Here is a 15,522-nt window from a genome sequence, read left to right on the forward strand (position 1 = left end):
AAGATCCAGGGGTGATTTGAGGCTTACATTTAAAAAAAATTTTTTTTATTGATTTAAGTGGAAGAGAGAGAGAGAGAGAAACAGCCACGATGAGAGAGAATCACTGATCGGCTGCCTCCTGCACGCCCCCGACTGGGGATCGAGCCCCCAACCCGGGCATGTGCCCTTGACGGGAATCGAACCGTGACCTCCTGGTTCATAGGTCAAGGCTCAACCACTGAGCCACGCCGGCAACGCTCAGGACCTGCTTTTAAGCACACGACACATAGCTCATCGCTCCAACAGTCTTCCTTGAAGATGTTTTATCGGAGATAAAAGAGTCCGCGTGGGGTACACACGTGCCTACGCGTTCATCCCCTGGGGTTTGCTCTACGTTTAAACCTGAGCACAGAGCTCCCTCTGACTTCTCAACTCTCCAAACCTGACAAGCGACAACAGGCCAGTGTGCGCTGCGGCCAGTTTTGTTGCATTTCACCAGATAAAAGCTTTCCCTGACTAAGGAATTCGTTCATCGCTTATTTATTTTATTTTTCTGTCCCCCACACTTTCCCCGACCCAGGAGTGCTCATTTGGTTCACGCACAGCCAAGTCACCCCCGATTGGTTACAAACCCGCTCCAGGCCACCGTGTGGGGAAAGGGTAGCTGATCCAGCAAAATCCAAGCACAAGACCCGGACGCCTTCACCGCGGTAATGAGCCATCTGCAATGCAGCATCCTCCCCGGGAACCGTCTCTCGTCCCATTTGTTTATGTTTTATTCATCACTCTCAGAATCCTCAGTGAAGTGACAGCGATGACATTCAGGAAGTCCTGTTTAAAGAGACACTACCGGCTCTCCAGAGCTCAACTGTTCAGGGGAAACGCCGCTGCCCTGAATTGGTTCAAATTTGCTCATAGCTCCTTTATTCTTAGACTAGAGGCCCGGTGCATGAAATTTGTGCACGGGTGGGGTCCCTAGGCCTGGCCGGCGATCAGGGCTGATCGGGGCCTTCTGGCTGCTGGCCGGGGACTCCCTTCATTCTATGCCGCCCCCTGGTGGTCAGCACATGTCATAGTGAGCAATTGAACTCCCAGTCTCCTGGTCGAACTCCCGAAGAGACTTTGCATATTAGCCTTATATATATACTAGAGGCCCGGTGCACAAAATTCATGCACAGGGGGGAAGGGGGGCAGGGGGGGTGTCCTTCAGCCTGGCCTGCACTCTCTCCAATCTGGGACACCCCTCTCACAATTCAGGACCACCAACTCCTAACTGCTCGCCTGACTGCCAGCCTGATCGCCCCCTAACTGCCCTCCCCTGTTGGCCTGACCACTCCCTAACTGCTCTCTCCTGTTGGCCTGATCACCCCTAACTGTCTCTGCCTCAGCCCCTGCTAACATGGTTTTGTCCGGAAGGACGTCCGGAAGATGTCTGGTCAAATTAGCATATTACCCTTTTATTAGTATAGATAGATACATAGTGCATTCCCCATGCTGTGCCCAAAACTGTGTGGGGATCATAGGAGAGATTTCATTGTTTTCATTGTTCATCCAATTTTTAAAAGTCCATAGCAGGAACTCAGCTGAGATACACAATGCACGTCCCCATGGTAATGTGAACCACACTGCTCCATCTTGGGGGAGCGCGCTATGGTTCCTCAGGACCACAGTTACACACCAAGACTCCAATGGACAGGCTCTCGTGATGTATTTGACAAAAACAAGGCTTGGGGGAAAGTGAAAAAGAAAAAGCAGCTCTGAGTTGAGCCAACCTAGGGGTGTCCATCACTAAAAAGACACGGTAACGCCGGCTGGCGTGGCTCAGTGGTTGAGCGTCAACCTATGAACCAGGAGGTCGCGGTTCAATTCCCGGTCAGGGCGCATGCCCAGATTGCAGGCTCAATTCCCAGGAGAGGGGGTGCAGGAGACAGCCAATCCATGAGTCTCTCTCATCATGGATATTTCTCTCTCTCTCTCCCTGTCCCTTCCTCTCTGACATCAATAAAAATATAGACATTTTTAAAAGGCACAGTAACAGTTACCACCCTAACTCCGTGAAGAGACCTCCGTCTACACAGGTTAGGAAGCCTTTAAAACAAAACGTACTCATAGTAAAATGACACACCTAGGTTCTGCTAGCCTATTTCAAATCTAGCTACGCGATACCCCCAGTCTTCTCTTCTTTCGAGATAAGCATACTCTGTAAATATAGTCACTATTAGTATGTGTGTCTTTCATTTTCCTAGGAAACAACATGTATGTAGGGACCATGATAGGCCATGTGTGACCTCTGCCCTCCAGAAACCTGGAGTTCCTAGGGAAAATGCATGGACACACCCATAAACACACATACTCTCTCACACACACACACACACACACACACACACACACACCCCTTGTATGCCACCTCATTGAATCTGTACCACGGATCAGCCTACGAGATGGAAATAACTCTTTTCCTTTTACTGGTAAAGAAACAGGCCCCGGCATCGCATAGATTTTAAATCTGAGTTTGCTTCTTAGGATTCCATTCTGCGTGTTAGAAACGGAATGGTCATAAATGCTTCACTTTTTTTGTTTCTTTTAAGAAGCAAGATTTTTTTTACTTTATCCATTTGGACTGAACTGGAGTCTGCTGAGACTATCCAGCGGGGAGCCGACCTCAAGGTGACCTTGACGAGTCCTCACGAGGGGCCTGGGAAAAGGAACACGAAACGCTAACTCCTCCGCTGGGGGCCGCTCTGGCCTCGCCTGCATCGCTCCTAGAGGGGGAGGGAGACGCTCTCAGAAAAGCTCACGGGCAGAAGAGCCACTCCCCGGCCTTTTCTCGGGTTTCTCGGAACCGGCCCGCATTCATCTGCGATCGTCAAGCCAGAAAACAGAGCCAGGGACCCAAAGGAAGACGACCGTCCAACAGGGCAAGTTCCCAAGCTCCGCGCCCAGGGAGCGCTTGCTCTCCACCACCACGAGCGTCAGCAAGTCCGGGGAGAGATGGGGGGTCGGACAGAGAAAGGAAGGATCGCCTGCGATCGCAGAACAAAAGCTGCCAAGTAACTCTCCCCCGCTTGCCAAGGCTCCTGGCAAACACTCCTCCCGCGTGTGCGTGTGATCCAGGGCGCACTTCAGGGACCCCCACACGGAGCCCGGCCCGAGCCGCCTGGCCACACCGCACCATCGATCTCATAAATATCTCGGCGGCAACAGCGGAGACAGCTTAGGCTTACCGTGGGCGGCCTTCCCGCGGTCCAGCTCCCTTTGCAGCCGGCTGTAATCGGCCTGCACGCCCCCCAGCGTGGCGGCGCTCAGCCCCGCCAACCGGGCCAGGAGGCCCTCCAGCCCGTCCCTCTCCACGGTCAGCGCGCCGATCTCCTCTGCCAGCTCCTTGGCCGTGGAGAAATGGTTTCCTGCGGCACCGTGTGGAGAGAAGGAGGAGAGGTAAGCTTCGAGGCATCCCCAAGCCTGAAGGACTTATTGTTTTTTAATATACTTTTATTGATTTCAGAGAGGAAGGGAGAGGGAGAGAGGGAGAAACATCAATGATGAGAGAATCATGGATCGGCTGCCTCCTGCATGCCCCCTACTAGGGATCAGGCCCAAAACCCAGGCCTGTGCCATGACCAGGAATCGAACCGTGACCTCCAGGTTCATAGGTCGATGCTCAACCACTGAGCCACGCCGGCCGGGCTGGACCCGGTTTTCAAGCAAGAGATCGAACAGTCGGGGGTGGGGAGGCACCAAGTGTCCCCCCAACTGAGCCACCAGGCAAAACACGCCCCAGCGTGCCATCGCCTCCTGGGGACGGTCCAGAGAGAAAAGGCGTCTGAACACACGTGGGAAGAGCTCACGCAGACACGAGGGCCCATACAGAGGGGCGGCTGGGCGCACGGTCCCAGGCCCACCTGCAACTCAGCGTGAACCCGAGACCCGGGCCCTCGATCAGACGTGAACGATCATTAACGGAACCCCGGGCCCCGCCTGCCGTCTGGGGAGCACGGCTGGGAAACGCATCGTGAGAGCTGTGCAAGTGTTACACGCGCACAAGGAGCCCAATTCCCCAAGAGGCCGTTCACATTGGAGCGCGAGCCCTCGGAGCACTACGCCGCCCTCCGCTATTTCAGACACGTCCTGGCCTCAGTCCCCAGCCCGAGGCCCAGCTCGCTGACGGCGGGAACGGGCCCAGAGCCCCGGGAAGGGAATCAGAGCAGTACAGACGCTGACTCCTGAAGAGAGGCTATCAGGGACCCGGTGACCCCAATCTCCGAGACTCTAATGGGCCCGCTCCTAGACGCACTCGAGGGTTGGCGTGGAGAGGAATGTCTCGCCATCGCCATCGCGCGGCACACAGGCCGGCCTCAGCAGCCAGGGGAGCGAGCACACTTGGGCATTCACATGGTGTTTTTTTTAAATATATATATATATATTTTATTGATTTTAGAGAGGAAGGCACAGGAAGAAAGACATGGAAACATCAATGATGAGAGAGAATCATGTATCGGCTGCCTCCTTCACACACACCCCCGGGGATCCAGCGCAACCTGGGCATGTGCCCTTGACCTGCATTGAACCTGGGACCCTTCAGTCTCCAAGCTGAAACTTTATCCACTGAGCTAAACCAGCTAAGTCATAGTTTAACTCTTTTAACATTAAATTAATGCACAGTTATCCCTCTGTAGAGAAAATATCCTGTGATGAAACTATGGTTATCTTCCTCAGTTATAGCAAATAAAATGGAGTGAATCGAGACTCTAATGGGCCCGCTCCTAGACGCACCCGAGGGTTGGCGTGGAGATGAATGTCTCGCCATCGCCATTGCGCGACACACACGCCGGCCTCAGCAGCCAGGGAGCGAGCACACTTGGGCATTCACGTGGTGTTTTTTTTAAATATATATATATATTTTATTGATTAACCCCCGTCCCAAGTGGGGCTCGAGCCTGCAACCTGGGCATGTGCCCTTGGCCGGAATCGAACCGGGGACCCTACAGTCCGCAGGCCAACGCTCTACCCACTGAGCCAAACCAGCCAGGGCTCACGTTGGTTTTTCTTAAAGCCCCTGTCAAGATATCCTATTCTACAAATAAAATTAAAGATCTCTAGGCCTATGCTAAAGCTGAAGCTGAGTTTAGCCACTCTGTTCTGTCTCCCTTTATCTTCAACGAGTCCAAGTTTAAATATTTCCCACCACCACCACCACCCCACACACAGATTCTTGCCCAGCTGGTGTGGCTCGGCGGTTGAGCTTCGACCTATGAACCAGGAGGTCACGGTTCGATTCCCCCGTCAGGGCACATGCCTGAGTTGCAGGCTCGATCCCTAGTAGGGGGTGTGCAGGAGGCAGCCGATCCATGATTCTCTCTCATCAATGACATTTCTATCTGAAATCAATACAAATATTTTTTTTTTTTAAAAAAAGAGGTGAGTTCCCAGCCCAATTCTTCAGGCCACCCCGATTTCCTCAGCTGATCGGAGAACAAAACAGAAAACCCCAGGCCCCAAATGCAAGACACCTTCCCACGCACGCGTTTCTCCTGGGATGCTAAAGAGAGATGATCCCCACGGCAGAGAGGGCCGGCCCCGCTGCCTGAATGACATTCCGCCTCCCCTGGGCTTCAGGGAGACACGTCCGCCTGTACCCCCGGGAAGGACGCGCTGATGGAGGCAGGCGGAGCCCCAGCTCGAAGGGAGACCGTGTTCACCCTTCCCGTGTCTCTCTCTCGGCCAGTGGGGCCATCATTCCAAGGAAATGGCTCGTGACGCCGTGAAGAGCCGAGCCGAGTCACCGCGCCCTCCTGGTTGTAAATAACCCACGTGGCCGCGCCGGGAGCCAAACTGCTCGTTAGCTGCCAGCGGTGCTTGTTTAACGATGTGAAGACAGAAGCTGCCAGCGTTTACCTTCCTTCATAAAGCCACAGAAAGCGCAGACCTGGGACGAGCGTGCCTTTTGTTAAATGTTTATGGCTCTTCTGGAGCTGATGAGGATCCAGACGTCCCACCTGGACGCCAGCCCGATCGGCCGCCTCTCGGTAACTGAGTGAACTTAACCACGGGGTATCCCCCAGGCCTCCACCACCACCCCCATCTGTTCCCCGAGGCCCCGACCTGTACCTCTCCCACCAACGTAATACAGCTGTTGTGAAACGAAATAAAACAATACGGTGGACTGTGTAAATGACAGGGTCGGAAACGCGTGCTTTCAACCTGCTAATTAATGGAGTCGTATATCCCTTAATAACTACCAGACTGAAGAGGGATCCCCTGAGAATCCCAACACCCTGTCATCTCGGAGCAGGTTTGTTAAACTAGGCGTCACCTCGTACCGTGTTATCACTCTTCCCCCCGAGAACAGGGGTGGGGAACGTCTGGCCTGCGGGCCCACAAGGCCCGAGAAATCACTTGGTCTGGCCTCCCGAGGCATCAGGGGTGAGTTCATTAAATGTCTGCAGGCTAGTTTCCAAGTTGATAATAATATATGGCTCATGAATGATGATATAAATATGCAGATGGCCCTTGGCAGGAAAAAGGTTCCCCACCCCTGCTCTATAGGAAGGGGCTGACCACACCCAATACCCCTCACTGAGCTTCTATAGGTACATGATGCCACAGGAACACTGGCTAGAACAGCGGTTCTCAACCTGTGGGTCGCGACCCCTTTGGCGGCCGAACGACCCTTTCACGGGGGTCGCCTGAGACCACCCTGCCTATCAGCTATTTACATGACGATTCATCACAGTAGTAACATTACAGTTATGAAATAGCAACAAAATAATGTTATGGTTGGGTCACCACATGAGGAACTGTATTTAAAGGGCCAGAAGGTTGAGAACCACTGGGCTAGAAGGACATTGAGCACCTGTAATCCTAAACTCTTTATTAAAAAAAAACACAGAAAGTGACCCAAACGGCGTGGCTCAGTGGCTGAGCATCGACCTATGAACTAGGAGGTCACAGTTCGATTCCCGGGCGTGTGCCCTGACCGGGGTGCGGGCTCCATCCCCAGTAGGGGGGCGTGCAGGAGGCAGCCCATCCATGATTCTCATTGCTGATGTTTCCATTTCTCTCTGCCTCTCCCTTCCTCTTTGAAATCAACAAAATAGATTTTAAAAAGATGAAAGAAAAAAAAGAAACAGGAAGTGGAAGTCCCAAATAGGGTACCCACACAGATAACTTCCTCCCAATCATGTGTGCACATGTATCTGTACGAGGCTCACCCATCCCTCATAAGGAGACCTCGCCGCCCATCTATTCGTGGGTCTTGTCACCAGTGCCCTCGGCCACCCCACTGAGCATCTACAGCCACGGAAACACCGGCCGGAATGACACAGAGCCCGGGGCGCCTTAAACTCTTAAAGAAACAATGTTTTCAGCCACCAGAGCTGGAGGTGGCCGGCTGGGCAGCGGTTACCTGACACGGCCAGCATTTTGGCCTCCAGCAACGCCGGGAGCTGGGTCTCGATCTCGTGAAGGCTCCTCCGCAGGGAGGCGCACAGCCTCTGGGTCCTGCACACCTTGTAGGGGTGGGCGGGGGGAGACACGCCTGAGTCCTCATCGGGGACAACCGAGAAGGCAGCGAAGCGCGATCTCTTTAGGGAACGGGCGTGGGGAGCCTTACCTTCGCAGCGATTTCTCTCAGGGACCAGTGCAGGGGTTTCAGCCTTTCCTGGAGGCTGGAAGAAGGAACGAAAGAGAGGACCTTGGTCTCCTGGGAGTCACCGTTCCATCCCACCCCATGCGGGACACTCGGAGACACTTGCCCCCGTCGGCCCCCTGGCTGAAGAACAGAAGGAAAGATGATGCCAACGGGGCTCCCGCTGCCCTAGCCAGTTTGGCATCGGCCTGCGGACTGAAGGGTGCCAGGTTTGATTCCGGTCAAGGGCATATGCCTAGGTTGCGGGCTCGATCCCCAGTGGGGGGGGGTGCAGGAGGCAGCCGATCAATGGTTCTCATCATGGATGTTTCTATCTCTCTCAATACGCCAGTGGGAAACGGACTGCCCCTCCCGGGTGATGCGCTGCTTAGGCCAACGTTAAACTCCACAGGGCACGTCCACTGACAGGGGCAGGAACGCCCCAGATATGCTCCTGGTGACAGAGGGTTAACATTCACGTCCCTGCAACTACCTTCCAAACTCGAAGGTCTACGCGGGACAGCAGTTCATAGGCTGGTTACCCGCTGATCTGTTTGGGGACACAGTGCCATCCCACCCACCCGTGCCGAGCGCCTGCTGTGTGTGGCAGTGGGGGGAGGGGAGGAGCACACAGGAGATGCACAAATTTAAAGTACATCTACCTATGCCCGGCCGGCGTGGCTCAGTGGGTTGAGCGTCGACTTAGGAGCCAGGAGGTCACGGTTTGATTCCCGGTCAGGGCACATGCTGGGTTGCAGGCTCCATCCCCAGTGTGGGGCGTGCGGGAGGCAGCCGATCCATGAGTCTCTCTCATCATGGATGTTTCTCTCTCTCTCTCCCTCTCCCTTCCTCTCTGAAATCATTAAAAACAGTTTTAAAAAACAGGGGTTCCCAGCCACACTCCAAGACTGATTCACGCATTCACAGGACAGATGGGCAGTGGGTCCACTTAGGACCCTGGAACGGAGCTGACCCCCAGCCCAAGCACCACCCTCCGGGCTGACTCCCCGCGTGGGTCTGGGCTCCGCTCTGGCCCTTTCCCAGAGAGAGCATCAGTCTCCTTCAGAGACACGGGCGAGAGCAGGGAGGCAGCGATGCACGTAATTGACCGCGTTGTTTTCTGTTTGATCTGATTGATATTTAATTTATGTCATTTATGCTATATTACGTCTTGCAGTAGATTTACCTGCCTAATTATGTTTTGCTCAGGCTAATGTTAACATTCGTTGCCTCCCTGGGGGAGACAGGGAATGGACGCGGCGGGGGGCGGGGGAACATGAATAATCCATGGCCCCCTGCCAGTGGCTCGCGTGCTATTTTTAGCCATAGAACTCTATTAACCAACGTTTATTAAACAATATATTCCTATTGATGTCAGAAAGGAAGGGAGAGAGAGATAGACATATCAATGATGAGAGAGAATCATGGATCGGCTGCCTCCTGCACGCCCCACACTGGGGATCAAGCCCGCAACCCCGGGCATGTACCCTGACCGGGAATCGAACCATGACCTCCTGGTTCATAGGTCGACGCTCAACCACTGAGCCCCACCGGCCAGGAAGGGGATCTGTTATGATTGAGGTCTGGCCTACGACAGATGATGTCACGTGGACCCCAAACACCCACTGCTCCTAGCGTTACCTTGTGGTCCCCAAACCACGATTCCAGGAGCAGAAATACACATTGACAACCACCCAATTAGATGAGTGAAATGTCTCTAGACACAAGCGTTATATGCACGCCGAGGATTCAAACGAATCGCTTGTACAAGCAGCGTGCTCCAGCTTGCACGCTGCTTGTGACAAATAACTCGTCTCAGATCAAATGGCACTGGGCCCTAGAAAGACATACATTGTCTCCACAAGGCAGCAGATGATGGTTTAACACGCACCCCAGACCACTGACTCGAGTGAGGATCTTCGTCGGAATACTCGTGGGAATAATCGTGCGAACATTTATTGAGCACTTCCTGTGTCCCAGGCACGCTCCTACATCCCTGACACAGATTCGCATTTTAAATTCTCGTAACTCTTTGAGACGAGAAAAGTCCGTCAAAGAGAGAGAGAAGGCCCTGGCTGGAGGCTCGGTTGGTTGGATCGTCATCTCCGGACACCAAAAAGGTTGCGGGTTCGATTCCCAGTTAGGGCACATACCTAGGTTGTGGGTTCCATCCCTAGTCGAGGCGCCTACGGGTGGCAACAGATCGATGATTCTCTCTCATCGTTGATGTTCCTCTCTCTCTGCCTCTCCCTTCCTCTCTGAAATCAATAAAAATATATTTTTTTAAAGAAAAACAAAGAACTGCAACTCCGTTTGGAAAATATCATACATGAGGGACAGCACCCACACACAGGTCCAGGTGAGCAATCCGAGATGGCAGGAAGTCACCAGTACCTCCTTACGGCTTCGGGAGGTCCTGCAGGGAGGGGACTCTGACCGGCCAGGGCCAGGGCGTCCCTCGCCGCCTGGTGGACCTCCTGCAGCTCGTCTGGGGCCAGCTTGTCCAGCAGGGGCCGCAGGTCACAGTCCCGCCACCGGAGGAGTTGCTGCTGCAGCTCCATCTCCCTTCTCAACTGCTGGTCCTTCGCTGCCAGCACAGACATCCGGGCCTGCAGGGCTTCCATCTCCTCCTGCAGGGAGAGGAGAGACGAGTTCATACATCAGCCCTGTGCGTGCTGTGGAGCTGGGTGTTCAAGTCCAAGGCTCTTTCCAGAAGCCAGGCTGCCTCTGCTCCACGTTCCCTCACTGCTCCCCACTCCTGCCTCCAGGCCCCCCACTCCTGCCTCCAGCACCCCCACTCCTGCCTCCAGGCCCCCAGGCTCTAGCAAGTGGAGATTCCACTTGAAGCGTCCTGCCTCTGGGGGGGCGTCTCACCATCCAGAGCTCCTGATCGCCTTCACCCCGCCCCCCTCCAACTTAGCTCGGTGCTACCACTAGGATCCCAGCCCCTGGGTGACCCGTCCACTGCTCAGGGCCACCCGGAGCTCCCACGTGACGCCCGCCAGTCATTCCCAGAGCGTCTGCCTCGCCCAATCCATACTTACAATCCACCTCCTAGCAACTGCTGCTCACAGTCCAACTGGACAGGAATTTCCTAAGCGATTTCTTCCCGCCTGGAAAGCCCTCTCTGAAGGTCAGGCTGATAAGAGGTGACACACGGGCCTGGCAGGCAGGGAGGTGCCCGCCAAGGTAATGCGTGCCATCGGAACAGGCCCGAGGCCGCGAGCGGCAGCCGCTAGTTTATAAGGAGGCCCCTGCGAGCCCAGCTGTCATCTCCTGCATCTCTGCCCTTTGCACTCACGGGGGACAGACAAGCACTAATGACCACCCACGCACAGAACCGCGGCGCTGCCTTTGGCCTAAATGGATAAGGAAAGTGCTTCCTATTTCTTTTTTTAAATATATATAATATTTTTTTTAAATATATTAAATATATTTTTATTGATTTCAGAGAGGAAGGGAGAGGGACAGAAACATCGATGATGAGAGAGAATCATGGATCGGCTGCCTCCTGCCCGCCCCACACTGGGGATGGAGCCCGCCACCCGGGCATGTGCCCTGACCGGGAATCGAACCGTGACCTACTGGTTCATAGGTCGATGCTCCACCCTTGAGCCACGCCGGGCAGGCCTGCTTCCTGTTTCTTGAATATTCCTCCCCTGCTTACCTGCAGTTGCTGCTTTTCGTGAAGAAGCCGGTCTCGTCTGGTGACGGATGCGCACGGGGGGTCCTCAGCTGGGGGCTCCATGCAGAGCGGGGCCTGGGTGTCCTCTCTGCCTGCCCTTAAAATAAAGCAGGCATGTGGGTACAGACACGGGGAAGCTGGGACCCTCGGGTCTACAAGAATGTTAAGAGCCGGAGATTTCACAAAGTGGCCCCCAGCTGTCTTCATCCTTAGGCGGGTCTCAGGGGTGAGCTCCCCAGTGGACGTTTCTGCGTTAATGACCATCTGTTGGGGCTTTTGGTTTCAAGAGGAGCCAGCTTGCTATTGTCGGACCTGCACCGCCCACCACCCCACCCCTTGCCTCAGGTGGTTATATGTGCTGATCCTGGAAAACACACCCGATGTGAAAGATTCAGTAAGAAAACAGAGTGCAAAATAGCTCATTGATGACACTTTGATGTTCGTTACAGGTTGGAATGAGAATATATTTTTATGCATCGAGTTGAAATAAATATGTTTTTTAAATTCACTTTTTTACACGCTTCTTTTTTTAAATGCAGCTACTAGCCCGGCTGGCATGGCTCAGTGGTTGAGCTTCGACCTAGGAACCAGGAGGTCACGGTTCAATTCTCGGTCAGGGCACATGCCCGGGCGGCGGGCTCCATCCCCAGTGTGGGGCGTGCAGGAGGCAGCCGATCCATGATTCTCTCTCATCATTAATGTTTCTATCTCTCTCTCCCTCTCCTTTCCTCTCCGAAACCAATAAAAATCTATTTTAAAAAAAATAAAAATACTTTCGACTGAAAAAAGATGGACCATTTCTGAGGCTTTACCGGAATCAGGAGAGAACAAAACCATCCTCATCTATTGAATACCACGGGAATGGATGCGCTGCCTCCTCCACCCCCCCCCAACCTCGCCCCCCGAGTCTGGCCTGTTCACACAGCCCCTTGTACTAGACTGTGAGCCTCGGGGGACAGTCCTGGGTCCCAGGGCCCAGCCCGGAGCAGGGTCTCACTCAGCAAATATCTGTTGACTGATTTCATGAGTCCAGGGTCCCAGAAAACCCAGAAGTGGCTTATAGTCGGCGCTCTGCTCCTGAGACCACTCCTCTGCACACATTATTTCCCCGTGTGCTCTGCGTGTGCAAACATGCAGCTTCCTGAATTTCCTACACAGGGCGCCATCTGCGCCGGGCTGGGAGCCATGGGAGGAAATCGGCATCTGATTGAAATGAGCAACGAGGAGCGACAGGTGGGTACCTGGGAATTCTCCGTGCTGGTTAATCACATTCATTACCTAACCCACCAGGGAAGCCCCCGCGGTTACCCACGCGCCTCCCTGCCTCTCGGCCTCCGACTGGGGCGCGGAAAGCGTCCCCAGCTGGCTGAGCGGCACCTCGGGACACACGGCAGCTCCGGAATGAAGCCGGGGACAGGTTCCCGTCCTGCAGACCTCAGTCCTCTGAGCCCCCCGCCTCTCCCTTCCACAGTGTTGTTCCCTTTGTGCTCCATAGTCTCACCGTGTAATCCCCAGTGTGGGCAGTGGCGCTGCTCTCAGCGAATCAGGATGAGAAGCAAGCCCGTCCCTGGGGCGAGAATCAAAGCAGGAGGGCGGGCCCTGGCTGGTGTTGCTCAGTGGATAGAGCACTGGCCTACGGACTGAAGAGTCCCAGGTTCGATTTCAGTCAAGGGGATGTGCCCAGGTTGCGGGCTCAATTCCCAGTGTGGGGCGTGCAGGAGGCAGCCGATCAATGGTTCTCTCTCATTGTGGATGTATCTACCTCTCTCTCCCTCTCCCTTCCTCTCTGAAATGAGTAACAATATATATTTAAAAAAATAAAGCAGGAGGCTGGGGTGTTAGCACAGCACTCGGGGTGCAGGGCACTCGGGGTGTCTTGGACCCCAGTGCAGACCTGAGGTGGCTCACAGGCCCCCATCTGGGACTGCCCACTGCTGCCAAAAAAAAAAAAAAAAAAATGCTGCCCTTTCTACTTTCATCTTTTTCCCCAATCATTTAAGGAGGAATAAAACCTGTTTGTAAAATAAGATCCCAGCCCAGCTGGTGTGGCTCAGTGGTTGAGCTTCGACCTATGAACCAGGAGGTCAGGGTTTGATTCCCAGTCGGGGCACATGCCCGGGTTTGTGGGCTCCATCCCCAGTGGGGGCCGTGCAGAAGGCAGCCGATCCATGATTCTCTCTCATCACTGATGTTTCTATCTCTCTGTCCCTCTCCCTTGCTCTCTGAAATCAATTAAAAAACCCCATGTCCAGGGCCTCTCCCTGTCGATTGGTGGAAAGGGTGTCTTAGGGGCGGGACCCACACGGGTCCCTCACTCGGGAAGGAACTGCCACCTGCCCAACCAACAAAAGGGCATTTCCGAGCAAAAGCAGCAGCAGGTCTCCCCAGCTCTCCCCTCCCAGCTCTTCACCCCCTGGCTGAGAGCGGGAGACGGGAGACGGGAGACGGGGAGAGGAGGTGGCCTCCCCAGCACTTACTGCTCAGCGGCCCGGTGCAAGGCGGCCTCGGCCTGGGCTCCCAGGTGGACCAGGAGGCTGCAGAGGGCCGGCTGCCTCGAGGGGAGCTGGTAGCACAGGCCGCTCTCTTCCTCTTCCTCCTCCTCCAGGCCGTCCAACCTGTGCTTGAACGTCTCCGCTGGAAACGCAAAACGATGAGAGGAGTGAAGATCCATGCAACTCAAAGCAGACAACCCAGGGCCTCCCAGCTCCACGCCCAGTCCACGTCCACCCTGATGACATGACCAAGGGCACAGGTTCCAGGCCAGGGTGTGCATCTCTCAGTTGGCGCTTTTAAGAATCTCCTGTCTTGCCCTGACTGGTCTGGCTCAGTGGATGGAGCGTCGGCCTGCGGACTGAAGGGTCCCGGGTTCGATTCAAGAGCATGTACCTTGGTTGCGGGCACATACCCAGTGGGGAGTGTGCAGGAGGCAGCTGATCGATGTTTCTCTCTCATCCATGTTTCTAACTCTCTATCCCTCTCCCCTCCTCTCTGTAAAAAAAACAATAAAATATATTTTAAAAAAAGAAAGAAAAAGATAACACGGATGCCTTCATCATGTGGGACCAGGAGAAAATGGAGTCCGCACCTCAACTCTGCCCCCCCGGCTGCCTGACCTTCAAGTCGCTTAACTTAACTTCCTCGGCTCCAGTTTCTTAATGTGCAGACATGGGGTGCACACGAGTATCTGCACCCTAAGGTTTGCCGAGGGTTAAGTGAGATCGTCTGGGGAAAGCGTTTGGCACCTGGCACCTGGCACGGGCCCGAAAGGATGGACTCTGGTCAGCGGGCCTTTCCTCGAGCTCACGACCAGCCTCAGACTATCCGGAAAGGCGAGAGCGACAGCGACAGCAGCAAGGTGCCACCCTTATCCTTCCTGATCCTGTTTTTCCACCCGAATCCTCTTTTTCTTTGCGTTATGTCCAAAGACACGGTCACGGCTGGCTGTGTGGATTGAATTCTGGGAGACTCCTCAGCAGGAGGCAGTGCCTGGGTGTTGCGGCCGCATGGCGGCTCTAAAGCCATTGGTTCCAGCCGCCGGGAAGGGAAGGCGCAGCTCTCAGGGGCACGGACACAGAACAGCCTTGACCGCGAAGCCCGCGGCTGTGTGCGCTGGAAAACGTGTAAAAGCAGCCCTAACGGGTGTGGCCCAGTGGATAGAGCGTCGGCCTGCGGACTGAGGGGTCCCAGGTTTGATTCTGGTCAAGGGCATGTACCTTGGTTGCGGGCACATCTCCAGTAGGGGGATGTGCAGGAGGCAGCTGATCAATGTTTCTAACTGTCTATCCCTCTTCCTTCCTCTCTGTAAAAAAATCAATAGAAAATATTTTTTAAAAAACGTGTAAAAGCAACCCAGGTTGAGCCCTAGCCGGTCTGGCTCAGTGGCTAGAGCGGCAGCCGGCCGACCAAAGGGTCCAGGGTTCGATTCCTCAGTTGCAGGCTCCTCCCCTACCAGGGGGGCGCGGGCAGGAGGCCACCGATCGATGTGTTTCTCTCACCTCGATGCTTCTCTCTGTCTTTCCCCCTCTCTTCCACACTCTTTATTTTTTTACTTATTATTTTTTAAATATTTTATTGATTTTTTACAGAGAGGAAGGGAGAGGGTTAGAGAGTTAGAAACATGGATGAGAGAGAAACATCGATCAGCTGCCTCCCGCACACCCCGCCCGACCAAGCCTGCAACACGGGCACGTGCTCTTGACCGGGAATCGCACCCACAACCTCTTGCTGCACAGAA

General features: G+C 54.4%; 1 protein-coding gene across 1 annotated transcript in view; it reads right to left on the reverse strand.

Annotated features, from left to right (window-relative positions):
- DISC1 (disrupted in schizophrenia 1) overlaps nucleotides 1-15,522 on the reverse strand; it is a 107,366-nt gene that overhangs the window by 84,112 nt on the left and 7,732 nt on the right. Inside the window, 6 exon segments of the mRNA XM_015560585.1 lie at nucleotides 3,204-3,383; nucleotides 7,382-7,484; nucleotides 7,589-7,643; nucleotides 9,998-10,233; nucleotides 11,271-11,385; nucleotides 13,766-13,922. Coding sequence (XP_015416071.1) covers nucleotides 3,204-3,383; nucleotides 7,382-7,484; nucleotides 7,589-7,643; nucleotides 9,998-10,233; nucleotides 11,271-11,385; nucleotides 13,766-13,922 — 846 coding nt within the window.

The sequence above is a fragment of the Myotis davidii genome, unplaced genomic scaffold (genome assembly GCF_000327345.1).
Source record: "Myotis davidii unplaced genomic scaffold, ASM32734v1 scaffold295, whole genome shotgun sequence".
Taxonomy (NCBI): Eukaryota; Metazoa; Chordata; class Mammalia; order Chiroptera; family Vespertilionidae; genus Myotis; species Myotis davidii.